We start from the raw sequence: 15,317 nt of genomic DNA on the forward strand, positions 1-15,317 counted from the left end.
AATATGTTTTAGTCAACAGCTAAAGTAATAAAAAATTGTGCCTGTTTGCAAATATACTGTATATCGACCTATACTGTATATGAATATCTGCACATGCAATATGTCAAAAGATAGAACAGAGTCTCTGCTTTTAAACAAACAAACAAACAAAAAATTATTCTAGCTTCATGCTTTCTTTTTTTTATCAACACTTGAATTTGGGCAAGTTTCATAACACAATATTTTAAAACAAAAAGCTGAGAAATTTGTCAAAGACTACATCTGCATCGGATTCAGATTTCTGCTGTAATTGTAGCTATAAGCAAAATACATATACAAATAGCTATTAGCTGAGCACCTCACAAGATGTTGAGTTTAGTTTGTGGGGGGTTATTTGGAACGCTCATGATTTTAACAAAACGCTATGAGACCACTCAGTGTCCAGTATATTTTTGGCAAGAAATGCTGTAATATTAATGTTAATATGTTTTTTTTTTTAAAAGGTTGTTTATTACTTTAAATGTTTATTATTTTGATTCATATAAGGTTTTGGCTGGAGCAAAATGTTTCCGCAGATAAGTGGGTTTAACCAGACAATTTTATGTGAATGGTAAGAAATTTTTTGTTATCAACATTTTTTTTATTTTTCATACATAACACTACATAAAAAAAAAAAAAAATATATATATTAATAAAATAAAATAAAATAAAACAACAGACACATACTCAACATCTCAAAGTGCAGTCAAAAGGAGGGAGAAAAGGAAGGACAGAAAAAAGAAACCCACGGAAGTCACTCCTCCATACAGTCACGTATTTCAAAGAGAAAGCACTGCCAAGCATCAATGGTAGAAGGCTTGGCTCCATTGATTCGTGCTCTTGTACATTCACAAGACACTTTTGCAGGAGGCTACGGATCCAATATGTTTTCCCACACATATGCGGTGTAAACCAGTTCTGTATTATTGTCTTCTTCGCAGCTGTAAAACCAGCAAACAGCATTCTCTTTTGCATCGAACTTATACAAAGACAAGAATCATCATTAAGAAGACACAAACTTGGATTAACAGGCCAATCAATTTGCAGTAAGGATGATAAAACCAGGTTTACATGTGTCCATAGACTGCTAGTGATAGGACATTCCCAAAACATATGCAGAAAAGTACCTGATGATGTAATATTACATATATGGCAGTTGAGATTTGATTGTAGTTTCATTTTGAATCTTTTGTAAGGAGTTATGTATGCTCTATGAATGACTTTGAAGTGAATAAGACGACCAGCAGATGGTGCAATCCAGTCCCGCATAGGATGAGAGGAAACGGGAGAGAAGACCAAGGAACGCCATACGCTTTGAGAGCGGAACGTAATTGAAGAAAGACAAAATATGCAGATGCTGGTAGACAAAATTTAGTTCTTAACGTCTGAAATGAACATAGGCCCTGGTTATCATATATATCACCGCACGTGTTTACACCTAAAGAAGACCAAGAGGGTTGGACAAATGGGCGATTTCCGCATACAAAATTAAAATTGTGCCATAAAGGTGTACTATTACAAAATTTGAAGGGTCCTCCAATCCGACGTTCAACCGTTTTCCAGATTTTAATAGAATTGGCCACAACTGGACCAAATGTATAAATATCCCCTTTTTTCCCTGTGCCAGTAAATAAAATATCTTGGAGTCTATTTGGTTTAACCTTGTCAGCTTCAATCACTCTCCAAGAAACTGTAGATTGAGGATCAACCCAAGTATGAAGAGCCTTAAGCTGGAACGACCAATAATACAGTTCAAAATTTGGTACAGCCAGTCATCCTGCATGAATGGTAAGAAATTAAGACCAACAACAGAGACAATAACTTCTATAAAATGCATGAGATGAGAAATAAAACAAAGATCAGAAAATGTGTTTTGGTCATAGTGAGATATGTGTGTACTGAGAAGAGGAGCGGACAACGCACTGAACCCTGAGGCACCCTGTTGGTTAGATGATGTGATTTAGACAATCTTACAAGAAACTTTGGCTATACTCGTGAGACAGAACTCAAGGTAGCTCTAGTCCTCCTTTACAGACCTAAAGTTGACAATTGATCATGCCTGGCTTTTCTAAAAAGATGTCATGCTTTTATACCTTTATAGTTATGCAAGAAAACAGGTTTGGTTTGAAAAATGACCAAATATTAATTGTATGAAAACAGGTAATGCTAAATTGATTAAATGAAAATGGAGAGTAGTTTACTTAATTGTACTTTAATATGCTTAATTAAATTAGTCAGAGCAGTATGGATTTAGCTAATCTTCTGCCCTTCTTAAAACAGCTTGTACATCTTTTTTTTTTAAATTTCCATACATTTCTTTCATCTCCTGATACACATAATCTCATTTCCACTTTTGGAAGCCAAATGTCTATCATTTGCCAAGCACTAAGTGTGTCTGAAGGCTTACTGCTGTTGTTGTTCACTGTGTCACAGCCACAGTGATTCAGCGGTTGTCTTATCAGTTTTTTGTTCCCAAGAGAATAATGTGAGTAATGTAACATTCAAAGAGGCGTAACTCAAATTACTTCCTAATTGTAACTGATCTGCTGGTCAGTCATAAGCTATTGATTGGCCCCTGCCACCATTATCCTGTCTTGAGCAATAGTAATTTGTGCTCAGATTTGCAGATCAGCCAAGCAGGGCAAACATGATCTAATTTGTTAGGCCAATCTCATGGCACTCAGCATCCCTTTGGTATTCTAGGCGGATAAATAGAAAGACCAGGGTGATAGATTTAATGCCATGGTGTTGATGATTAGTCATTACACTGCTGGTTAGAAGAGGGAAGTATTTAAGGGTCCTGTCAAAGCAGCATTTCACACTCTGCATACTAACATTTTTAGTATATTTGTCAAGCAGACTTAGCCGGCCATTACATCTATTACAGTAGTTCTCAAACTTTTCAGGCCAAGTACCACCTTTAATCAAATCAGAACAAACCAGAGCTAAAATTTAATTTGTAGCTGTCCCATCATATTTTTTCCATATTTTTTACCTGACTATTTGAGATGGAGATTAGTTTAACAAGTGCTATGATAAGAGTTTCTGATAAAGCTTCATATTTCTTTCCACCGTAAAAGTGGATTCTCATCCGATGGGATGCATGACTCTAGCAAGAACTGAATATAGCAGTAACATTCAGAATAATGCCACACTTGGCTGCACCTGAAAGCACACAGTATCACCTCAATGTCACATATCCACAAAGCCACTCAATGGATTTACAGTAGTTGTAAGACCAAGGTTTAGATGAACGATGTAGTTGGAAAATATATTTAATTGTTGCTAATGCCAGAAACAGGCACTAAGGAACATAAATGTGCAATTGGGAAGTAAACACACAAATATGGTATACTTTACTTTAAGCACACTGCAAAAAATGCCAAAATATCAAAAAATTCTTAAATCAAGAAGTATTTTCTAGACAAGCAAAAATTGTCTTGTTTTCAGAAAACAATAGTCAAAATTAATAGTTTTTGCTTGAAACAAGCTAAATAATCTGCCAATGCGCTAAGCAAAATTATTTTATTTCAAACAGAAAACATTTTGCTTTGCATTAAATTGTTGAAATCATACAGTAAAGTAATTTTTTCTCATATAAATTATTTTAAAGAACTCGTTTATATATATATATATATATATATATATATATATATATATATATATATATATATATATATATATATAAGAAAGACAAAATAAAGCAGCAAATATTTTCAGCTTTGATATTCCGAAATCTGATATAAAATTCTGATATACTATAATTTGGTATTCAATAAATATTCTTAAGGATCATGTGACACTGAAGACTGGAGTAATGGCTGCTGTAAATTTAGTTTTGCCATCACAGGAATATAATATATTATATATTGCAGTTATTATGATATTTCACAATATTAAATTTTTTTACTATATTTTGATCAAATAATTACCTTCTCTATCTAAAAGGTCTATCAAAAATAAGGTCTTGTTAAACTAATCTCCATCTCAAATAGTCAGGAGCAGACATTTTAGCCCATGATTTCTTCAGTGCTTTTGTCACTTTTTCACTTTGCATATGGAAAATAAAAGATATTTTTGATAGACCTTTTTTGCTCTGATTGTATTTTTCTAGTGTGCAGACAATTTCACTTACCTGGTTGACTAAACTTCCTCTTTTTTGTTCTACGCACCTGAGAATTCATTGGTTTTTCTTTTTTGAGTGCACACAATTCCTGTTTGTTATATATAATCATTAAAATAATAATGTTATAAGTTTTGTGCCAGTAGTGTTTTTACAAGTTCACTAGTTAATGACATATTTACACATTTGTACATTTCTTGTAATATGTGGAGTTTTGTGAAAAAAATAGGTATTGTGAAAAGCACTACACAAGTAAAACTGACTTGCTTACACATGCCTAATCAGGATCAATAGATCTAGTATTGCCACTACAGTGAAAAGCTGTAGCATTGTTTGGTTAACATAGTCAAAATAGACTATGAAAACTTGCAATGCATTATTTAAATGAACCTGTTTCTAATTCACACATTTCCTGTTCTCTCTTTTAGCCGTTGAAGCTGCATTGCGAGGTTTGCAGTATAGTGTCCAGCTCTGGCCAGATGCTGGGGCGTGAAGCAGGAGCTGAGATCGACCAGTCCTCCTGCATCTGGAGAATGAACAACGCACCCACCCGCGGCTTTGAGAGGGACGTGGGCCGCAGGACAGACCTGAGAGTGGTGTCTCACACTAGTGTTCCTCTGCTAATTCAAAAACCCCAGCACTTCTTTGGCCAGGGTAATGAGACAGTCTATGTGGTGTGGGGACCCTTGCGCAACATGAGGCAGGATGGCAAGGGCATTGTGTACAACATGCTGCGGCAAGCGGTGGAAAACTACCCACATGCACGCATCTACGTCACCACAGAGGACCGCATGAATTACTGCGACACTGTTTTCAAGAAGGAAACGGGCAAAGACAGGTGAGATTTCTGTAACCACCATCACCTGTTTGTGATGCACTATGAAGGCAGTATTAAGTCTGTCCCAAATTCTAAACATCTTTAGTTGTAACTGTAAAACATTCGCTCACAAGGTTCCAGGAAGTGGCTCGTATCTGAGGGTTGTGCGCCATTCAGAACTGAATTGAGAATATCTCAATTTAATAATGTAACACTCCTTATTTGTGCATTAATTTGTTCAAAAATATATCAAAATGGAATTTACAGTAGACTGTACATGAAATCACTTGAATACACCTCACCTATGGCACATGTTTTTCATTTTAAAATTTTGATTTAATAGGGGGAGTCAAAAATGTTAGGGTGACACATATTATTATAGTGTAAGGAAGAAAAAAATGAGACTAGCTGTTCAGTGGCTTTCTTTTTTTATATATATATATATATATATATATATATATATATATATATATATATATATTTTATTGATGTGCAGGGGAGCAAATATTAATGTGACAATTGTGCCATGGTAGAGCTCTGTTCCAGAATCAAATCACTGAGGGTGCTTTGTGAGGGTGCTTTAGCCTTCATGCACAGCTATTTTGACATATCATATTTTGTCCAGTCCATTGTTATGATTATCACTATGTCAGTCATTGCGATTTGAAGAGAGAATCCCCCATTTATATGCAGATGTCACTCCTGAAACTTTGCAGCATGTTCGCCATCGCTCTTAGCAGCATGAAAAACTAAACTTTTATTCTAATTCTGAATCAAGTTCTGTCACTCATTTCAGTTCAATGCGATTCCATTATAATCAATGAATCTCTTTACACTGCACAATAAATCAAATACATTAATTATTACATCTATTAAAATCTGATTTTTATATTGGGTTGTAAAATGTCATATGGTGCAACTGCCCTAATAAGCAATTATATTTATTAATTAATAAAATTTGACGGTCACATTGTAACCAACAGCCTGTTTTTAAATAAAATCATTCACGAATATTACCTTAGCAACCTTATTTGAAACTTTTTTTAAAATCTTTATAGTCCTTACTGGCATGCATGGATGAACTGATTGATACGTATTATGCACCAACATGAATCCTAGAATGGCAGCTGTACATTTCATCTGAAGCCAGAGTGTGAAGCCACTTTGTCCTCTTTAGATGCACAATACAAATAGCTGTAGCCTTATGTAGAATGGTACATCAGTAACTCAATGTTCTCAGGAAGGCAAGGTAGGTAAAATCTTCCTCGAGTTGTTGTCAACATCCCAGCGGTACCAAAGGTGAGATGTCGTCAGAAGAAATCAATGGACTCTCAAGGTTATTTGAGTTCTGAAGTGCACTCGCTGTGTGCTAATGAGTCTGGCACACTGTGCGCTCATAGCGCAGGAATTAATCAGCTGTTGATATTACTCATTACAGTCATCAGACCATAACATAACACCCTCATGAATGTTTCATTTGAAGTTGAGCGCTCACAAAGTCAGCAGGTTCACTGTAATTCTCTGAATAAATCTCTATTTTATGGAGAGGCTTAGATTACATTTGATCAGTCCGACTGAAATGCTGCGATAGTTCTGCCTTTCAAGAGTAATCCGCACATGATAGCCCTAATGCTGTTGTGTTATAGCACAGATAAGAGATATTCCTAAGGAGGTCTGGAGAGGATTATCCTTTATCCTACATCAATTCCTTTAGAAGAAAAGCAAGCAGATAGTGATGTCTCTAACAGTGTGCTGCAGTTTGTATATCCGGTAGGTGAGATGCAGTCATTTACCACATAGAGAAGAGACACTTATAGCGTGAGTGAATGCATGGCCATGAGCAGATGTGTGTCTAATGTCAGTAATAAATCAGCTTTAATAGAGCAGATCGGCATGTCAGGAAACAGTTGGCAGCAAAGCCTTTGTTTTGAATCACATTTCCGAAACAGCTTCACTTACAGACAACACCTGTGATTGGACCGTGCGGTTGAAATGCACCAAATTATCGCTAATACAGCCTAAAATCACAGAAAGCTGCAGCAGAATTCAAAAGAACTTACATGCCAGTGAATGCAGTTATAATAGAAATAATACATAGTAAATATGAAATCTTAATAATAAAGGTTTATAAAAACATTTCAAACTTTCTCCTTCTCAGAAACAGCTTTCTGTTTTAGCTGATGTCACAAATCTGTATTACTTTTTTATCCCTTCCCTCTAACCTAATGCTCACTTTTCATGCTCAAATTATTATTGTTATTATTTAAAAAAATGCTCAGTGCATTTAAAATCCACAACAAACGTTTACTCAGTGTTCATCTTTATATACGATTCCTCACAACACACATGTATTCAATCAATCAATTAGTTCCATATCTATTCTACAAAAAAAAGAAAAAAAGAAGAGATTTTAAACTAAAGCATGACATTTTTGAAAACTTTTAACTTTTTAGGGCATGGAATTTCCATAAATCTTGAGGTGTATCTTGCATCCTTTAAAAGAAAATAAAACGGTTAAAATAAAATAAGCTCCTAATGAGAACTTCTTTCCCACGGCAAATGAAGTTGCACCAATGTCATGCTCTAGTTTGGTTCTATCAGGAACTAGTCAGTATAGAGTGATATAGATACGAAAAAAAACAGGATAGATGCAACCTGCAATTTAAAACATTTTTGAATCCTTTTGAGATCTGCTTAGACGGCAATGGATTTGATGCCCATTATTTTTATTTTATTTTTATTTTTTGGTTGAAGGGATATATATATAGATATATAATTTATTGATTTATTTATTTCATTTCACTGCCTTTTAAAAGTTTGGGGATTGTAATATATATTTTTTTTTTACTGTTTTCGGAAGTAGTCTCTTAGTAGAAAGTAGTTATGAAGACTGTTACAATTATAATTTTTTTTAGCACAGTAAAAACAGTAATATTGTGAAATATTATTACAATTCAAAAACTGTTCTCTATTTTCTATCTAATTTATGTCTATTCTATTTCATTTTAAAATCATCTATAACATTACAAATGCCTTTATTGTCACTTTTGCTAATTAAAAGTTTTAATTTATATTAAAAAAAAAATCTTATTAACCCCAAACATTTGAACAGTAGTGTATTTATGGGGGGGGGCTGCTTTTGTCTTTATTAACATTTGAAACACCTTTGTCCACTAAATAGAATTCATGAGTTCCAACCAACATGCAGCGGGAAAAAAATAAGAAATTAAAATCTGAAAATTATACCATACAGAAGACTAGGTGATTGCCATGACTTTGTGTCAAGTTCAAGTTTTTTTTTTTTTTTTGTAAAAGTGTGTAAAACAGAAACCTGGCTCATGTTTTAAACTGGATTTATTTATTTATTTTTATTTATGGATCACTTATTTTGTCAGTGATCTTCAGTTATAGACCAATTATGCTCTTTCGTTATTTGCGATGATGTTGGAAAGACTTAAAAAGTGAAACCTAGCAGTGACAAAACACTGATGATTTTCTCTTGCACTATATGTTTCTGACATTCAAATGCATGTGTGCAGTATTATATATCTCTGTATATTATTTGAGATTCAATTTTCACATTGTTCACGCCCTAAATCCAGTTTTGAATTCCTGTCAAACACTGAATGAATTCCTAAGAGGACATCAGAACATCCATTTCTGTCTCATTAGTCCAGTGTGATCCATCAATCAGAGGCCAACAGTGCGAACCAGCAGGGGAAGCGAATGAAAGACACTCCATTATTCTGACTGTGAGCAGCAATGACATTTCAGATATGCGTGATGCCAGCTCTAATGTAGCACATGATGAATGAAAGCTTAAGGAGTCCAGGAAAATTTGTTTGAGCAATTGTGTGCTCTCCTCATGCTGTACTGTTCTGTCTAAGTGAAAGCAATCCGAGGCTGATTGTCAACTCTAACAGTAGACATTACAGAAATCCCTGTTTAATCAGGCTTAACACAAGAAGTAAACTCAGCTCTATATCGCATTTGGAAATAACATACCTACACTAAACCCAACCCTAACCAAACGCAAGCATGAGTTAAAGTACTAACTGAAGCAACTATTACATTTTTGCTTGCTCCTACAAGTCTGTGAGCTCTTTTTAACATAAATCACGTTTTGCAGGACTTACACCCAACCAGAATAAAAGTTATTGGTGATTTACTGCTACTAGTGTTCATTTTAGCTAGAAAATGCAGTGAATTATATGTAGAGGTGCATTTTTAGAATTGCAAAAATGTAGGTAGAGACTTGTCTTTCCAATAAGCCAATGTAGGTTGGAAGTACAATTGGATAAAATAAAATAAAAACACTTGTTTTTTAAAAAAAAAAATAGTTTGCTGCATTTAATTATTAAGAAAACTCAATGTGGTCGACTGATATATGGCAATTGTCAATATATTAGAGGGTATTTAGCATATTTTAAATATTGGCACTGGCCATAAGTTATTCTGTTTGGCCAATGTGTCAGAAGTAGGACTTTTATTTTGACAGTTCTCCATCTTCATTAGTTTACTGTCCCTGTTTAACAGTTCTGTCTCATCAATTATTAGACAACCGTTAAACAAAGAAAGTAAGTAGTTTATGATAAATTATTATAGCGTTTGCCTTTTTAGTGCTAATAGAGAAAATGTTTGCCTTTCTGTCTTCTCATTATACTTTCTCATCTAAGCATTTAGCAAACTTGCATTTATATCACTTAATCACTTAAACCATCTTTAAACATCTAATAAATACCAATTTCTAGACTGCATACAAATGCGTGTGCTCATATTCATATTTTTAACAATTTCTTTGTGAAAAATACTATAAGACTACAAAATCAAGACTTTGCCATCTAAAATATGAATCTGTTTAATAATGGAGCGGTGTAAAGACAAACAATACCAGACATAAAACACGGGGAAACAAGGCTTAAGAACACTGGAAAAATCAATCGAGGAAGAACTGAAACAGGTGAGGAGTAATCAAACACAGACAGAGACTAATGAACTAATAATGACACCAAACGAGGACAGGAACAGGAAGACCAAATAAGGGCATGAGGAAACAAGAGGGAGGAAAACACAGGACAAGGGGACACAAGTCTGACAAGTAAAAACAATTTATACTCCTGAGATGTTCATTAAAAGAAGTATTCCTCGTCAAGTCACCTTTATTTATATAGCGCTTTTAACAATGTAAATTGTGTCAAAGCAACTGCACAATATCAAAAAAGGAAAATATTGTGTCAATAATGTAAAATGAAAAGATTAAAAAAAGATTTTCAGTTAAAGGCATTTCATTATTCAATTGAATCCTCGTGCTCCTCAACTCCTTGCTCCGAGAGCAGTGTGACATTACTATCTTTAAATTTTATTGTGTGGTGTCATATATATCGATGATATCAAAATCAATATGGGTTGACCACTAGTGTTGCTTTCGTCAACGAAAATTATGACTAAATATCGTCGTCAAAGAACCTTTATCACGTGACGAAAACAAGACGAGACGCAGCGTAAATGCTGGTCATGTGACGATGACTATAATGCAATATTATTGGCGAATAAAAACGAGACTAAATGTGGTTTACAAAATAAATCTCTTCATTTTTGTTGACCAAAACGAGACGAAACGAAATGTTATAACGTTATTTCGTCTCGTTTAGTCGCATGTATGGGATGGATGTATTCTTTATGAGTTTATAAGGTAACAATAATATAATAAGATAACCTTGTTTGAAATGGGTTTGGCTAAATTAAAATTTTGGTTTCTTTTATATTACTAGGTACTTATATTGACTGGGTTAAATAGAATTGTATTACTAAAAAGATAAATTTAAAAAAATACAATTTTCATTGACGAAAACTAGACTAAAATGTCATCAGTTTTCGTCGACTAAAACTAGATGAAAATATTCATGGCTAATTCTGACTACAACAAGACTAAAATGCTCAGACTTTTAGTTGACTGAACGTGACTAAAACTAATAAAAACTAAAATGACAGCTTCACACAAAGACTAGACTAAAACTAAAATTAAAACAGGCCGCCAAAAAACAACACTATTGACCACTCATTGTTATGTCTAACAATAAAGATCTAAACTCATTGACCCTAAATTTAGCCCAAACCACTTAACTCTGTACAATTTGAGTTATATAGTTTTAGTCTTGTATTAAAATTGAACTGAAAATGACATTTATAAAATGTTCAAAATGTGATGGTCAGTGACAATGTTGTCGTAGTATTTGCATATTCACTTGTGATTAATCTTCTTTCTGACGTATATTTGCATTCCAAATCATTGGTCGTATAATACTTTCATATATTTAGCCATTTATTGTCTTTATCGAGTGCACAGTGATTCTTGTGTCGAGTCGACTGAAAACCAGGCGGGTGATGAGTGTCATGACAAGCAAAGTGACTCTAATGCATTTCATTTGCATAGAACCCAAAACTTTAAGGTGAAAGCATTATGCTTTTGCTGCCTTGTGAGAACTGATATTTCCTTTGGGAAATGCACATTTATCTTTGTTTAAAATGTCTTTTGAAGTCAGGGTTTCAGGGAGTCAGGGAGTACACTTACTGTATAAAGAAAATGCTGTGCAGTAAACAAAGATTGAGCATTTATGAGTTAGAACTACATAATTATAGTAGGCATGTGTTTTGGTGTAACCCTGTTGTCAGGGAACTGTTGTGTGTCTGTCATGTGTTCCTGCCCCTTGTGCCCATATTTGGTTTGTTTCCTGTCCTTGTTAAGCGTAATCATTAGTTAATTCTTGTCTAGCCGTGTTTGTCTCATTATCTATGATTTGCGTGTGTATTTATAGTTCTGTCTGTTCAGTTAAACTTCGTCTGGTCTACTCGTTACTCCCCGGTGTTCCTGTTGATGTCTGTGTCTTACCCTGCCTTGCCTTGTCTTGCCCTGCCTTGATGTCCTCAGTAAAGACATATTGGAGTTTATATCCTCGTCTGCGTGTTCCTGGTTCCTCCCTCGTGTGTGCACCGTGACAGAAGACCAGACCTAAACAGTAAGCGGCGCCCCTTCACCTCGTTTTGTTTTCCGTTTTTTTTAAAAAGTTTTTTGTTTGTTCCTGTTTGTCCCTCGCGGCATGGAAGTCGCCACTCGTCCTTCTGCCCTAGCCCGCGTCAAGTGGGCGTGGGAGTTCGGCAGGATTGCCGCGAGTCCGCTGGCCGTGAGCCCTGCGAGTCTGCCGATCGCGGGAGAAGTTCGCCGTTGTCCGCGGCTCATCCTACCCGCCGATCGTGGGAGATATCCGCCGCCGTCCGCGGCTATCCCAACCTCGCCGCTCACACCGAGCCCGCCGTTCGCGGGAGTTCACGCCGCCGTCCGCGGCACACCGAGCCCGCCGTTCGCGGGAGTTCACGCCGCCGTCCGCGGCACACCGAGCCCGCCGTTCGCGGGAGTTCACGCCGCCACCTGCGAATCACCCAAGTCCGCCGTCCGTGGGGAAAGCCAACCCACCGTCGGCGGCTTCACCGTGCCCGCCGTTCGCGGGAGATCAACGCTGCCGTCCGCGGGGAAAGCCAACCCGCCGTCGGCGGCTCCCCCTGTTCACGCCGCCGTCCGCGGCTCCCCTGTGCACGCCGCCGGTCCGCCTCTGACTCAATGCCCGCCGGTCCGCCTCTGACTCAATGCCCGCCGGTCCGCCTCTGACTCAATGCCCGCCGGTCCGCCGCTGACTCAAGCCCACCGGATTGCCGCTGACTCAAGCCCACCGGATTGCCGCTGACTCAAGCCCACCGGATTGCCGCTGACTCAAGCCTGCCGGTCGCCGAAACCCTCTCCGTGGATCTAGTCCACACGTCACGGCCAGGAGAGCCGTGTTTGTGTTCGTTGTGCCCACAGGAACATTTTAAACTTACCTTGTCGTGTCATGTCTTGTCCATGGAGACTCGTCTGGGGCAGGCGGCTCCTTGAGTTGTGGCCATGGAGGCCAGTCGCAGCCGCTTGCCCCCCCTGTCGCAGAAGTGGAGGAGGTCGCTGAGGGACCCTGTGAGGGCCCCTGACTCCTCGTCATGCCCAGAGGAAGACTCAGCTTCCTAGCCAGCCCAGGAGGGCTTCTGGTTCCTGTGGGATGTCTTGTCGTGTTTGTCTGACCCTGGAGGGTTTCCTGTCGTGTCTTGTGTTTTGTCTGTCTAGCCCCGGAGGGCTCCTGATACCCCCTGGATTCCCCATGGAAATTTTGGGGGGGGGTAGTAGAGCTCTGGGTGGAGTGGGTGGGCCGAAGAAGGATGCCATGGCCACAGTTACCACCTGCCATGGCCTCCTGAGCTCCCTGCTCCGCCATGGGTCCTGTCTGTCTGTTCCGCTCTGGAGGTCCCCGTCCTGTGGTCCGTGTCTGTCCTGAGAGGCCTCCAGAGCGCCCACCCCCCCTCCCTGATGGAACTGTTAAGGCTCGGGACGAGCCTTTCGGGAGGGGGGAGTTATGTCAGGGAACTGTTGTGTGTCTGTCATGTGTTCCTGCCCCTTGTGCCCATATTTGGTTTGTTTCCTGTCCTTGTTAAGCGTAATCATTAGTTAATTCTTGTCTAGCCGTGTTTGTCTCATTATCTATGATTTGCGTGTGTATTTATAGTTCTGTCTGTTCAGTTAAACTTCGTCTGGTCTACTCGTTACTCCCCGGTGTTCCTGTTGATGTCTGTGTCTTACCCTGCCTTGCCTTGTCTTGCCCTGCCTTGATGTCCTCAGTAAAGACATATTTGAGTTTATATCCTCGTCTGCGTGTTCCTGGTTCCTCCCTCGTGTGTGCACCGTGACACCTGTAAGCAGGACACTGTTTTTTTTTTTGTCACAGGGCATGTCAGACGAGTTTAATTAGCATCATTGCACAGAGTGGAATGAGATCTGTTCCGCAGGACTCACTAAGCCAAGCAATTAATATATTATTTTTTTTTCAATCATGGTGTGATTGATTAAAATGTTCAAATTCTTAATCAGCTTTGAGTTGAAACTGCAAATTTTTCTTCAGCTTAAAATATGACAAGTAAGATTTAGTTTAATTTAGTTTTTGCATGCATATTTTTGAGCAAATTTCAGTGAATTAAGTAAAATTAAGTAAAATCTGAATGAAAAATGAATGAATATCTATAATAAAGTTAACTCAATTTAAAACATTTGAATTTATAGATTAACTTTTACTTTTGTAATGTAATGATGCTGAAATAACTAATAAATGTACAATAATGAACATTCATATACTCATTTAAGGCACATTTCAAATAGCTCACTCACTGTATACAAACAAGCATAGGTAATATTTACTTGCAATTAGCTTCTTTCCACACTATCATATCTGTAAAGGCAAAAGGTAGCACTTTAAGGTCTCATTTGTGAAAATTAGTTAATGCATTAACCTTTGTTAATGTTAGTTAAAAATACAATTGTTCATTGCTTGTTTGTTAATTAACAGTGAATTAACTAACAGATATGAATTTTGACTTAAAAAATGTGTAAAAAAAAAGTGACTAAGATTAGTAAAGTCTGTAGATGTATTTTTTATTGTTAGCTCATGTCAATGAATTTAGTTAACCAATATGAACAAATGAAACCTTATTTCTGATTTTCAGCGTAAAATCTTTTCTGCAGCACAAAAGATTTTTATTACGCTTCCTAGCTTTCTTTTTCGTTTATCCCTTTTTATGCTCTTCTGACCTTTCTTCCTCTGCTTTCATTATCCTTTATTTCTCCCCTCATTCTTGCCTCCTCAACCTTTCCGTGTTCCCTCACAGTCTGTGTGTGAATGTTTGTGCAATCTCTGCACTTGAGCTGCACCTGCAGTGCACTGGGCCACACAGAATCTTCCAGACTGAGTTCTTTTATTCTTAAATGTCGCACAATTACCGGTTTGCTGTCAAGCTGTGTGTGGGGGTGGCCTGGTAAACTATGTACAGATAACAGCTGACAGCCCTCCTAAATCACACTGTCACATTACCTTTTTGCCATGATAGTGCTGTTGACCTCTGTGTTGACACACACACACAGGGTGCTAAGTCACTACAGATATTACCGATAATCTGAGACTACATTTTGAGGGTTGTTCACTTTGCTTGTCCACCATTTTACCTGTTAAATCTTTATAATTGCTTTATTACAACCTTATTACACTGTAATATTTTGTTGTACTTTTTGGGTGTTGTCTTATTATCATCTATAATTGCCTGAATAAAGGCAAAAATGCCAAAAATATATCTAAAAAAGGAAAGAGTAACACTTTCAGTGAGGCTTCAGTTAACATGAACTATTAGCAATATTTTTTACAGCATTTAGAAAACTTTGTTAATGTTAGTTGATACATTTGGTTCCAGCTGTGGGTGGCATAATAGCCGAAAGCGGACTTAGTAGATATGTTT

At 37.3% G+C, this 15,317-nt stretch overlaps 1 protein-coding gene across 1 annotated transcript in view; it reads left to right on the top strand.

Moving 5' to 3' along the window:
• Positions 1 to 15,317, top strand: part of LOC306881418 (alpha-N-acetylgalactosaminide alpha-2,6-sialyltransferase 3-like) — a 119,308-nt gene that overhangs the window by 79,520 nt on the left and 24,471 nt on the right. The window contains exon 3 of the mRNA XM_079435513.1: positions 4,570 to 4,979. Within this exon, the coding sequence (XP_079291639.1) occupies positions 4,570 to 4,979 (410 nt within the window). The remainder of the gene's footprint in view (positions 1 to 4,569; positions 4,980 to 15,317) is intronic.

The sequence above is a fragment of the Barbus barbus genome (assembly GCF_936440315.1).
Source record: "Barbus barbus genome assembly, chromosome: 15".
Lineage (NCBI taxonomy): Eukaryota > Metazoa > Chordata > Actinopteri > Cypriniformes > Cyprinidae > Barbus > Barbus barbus.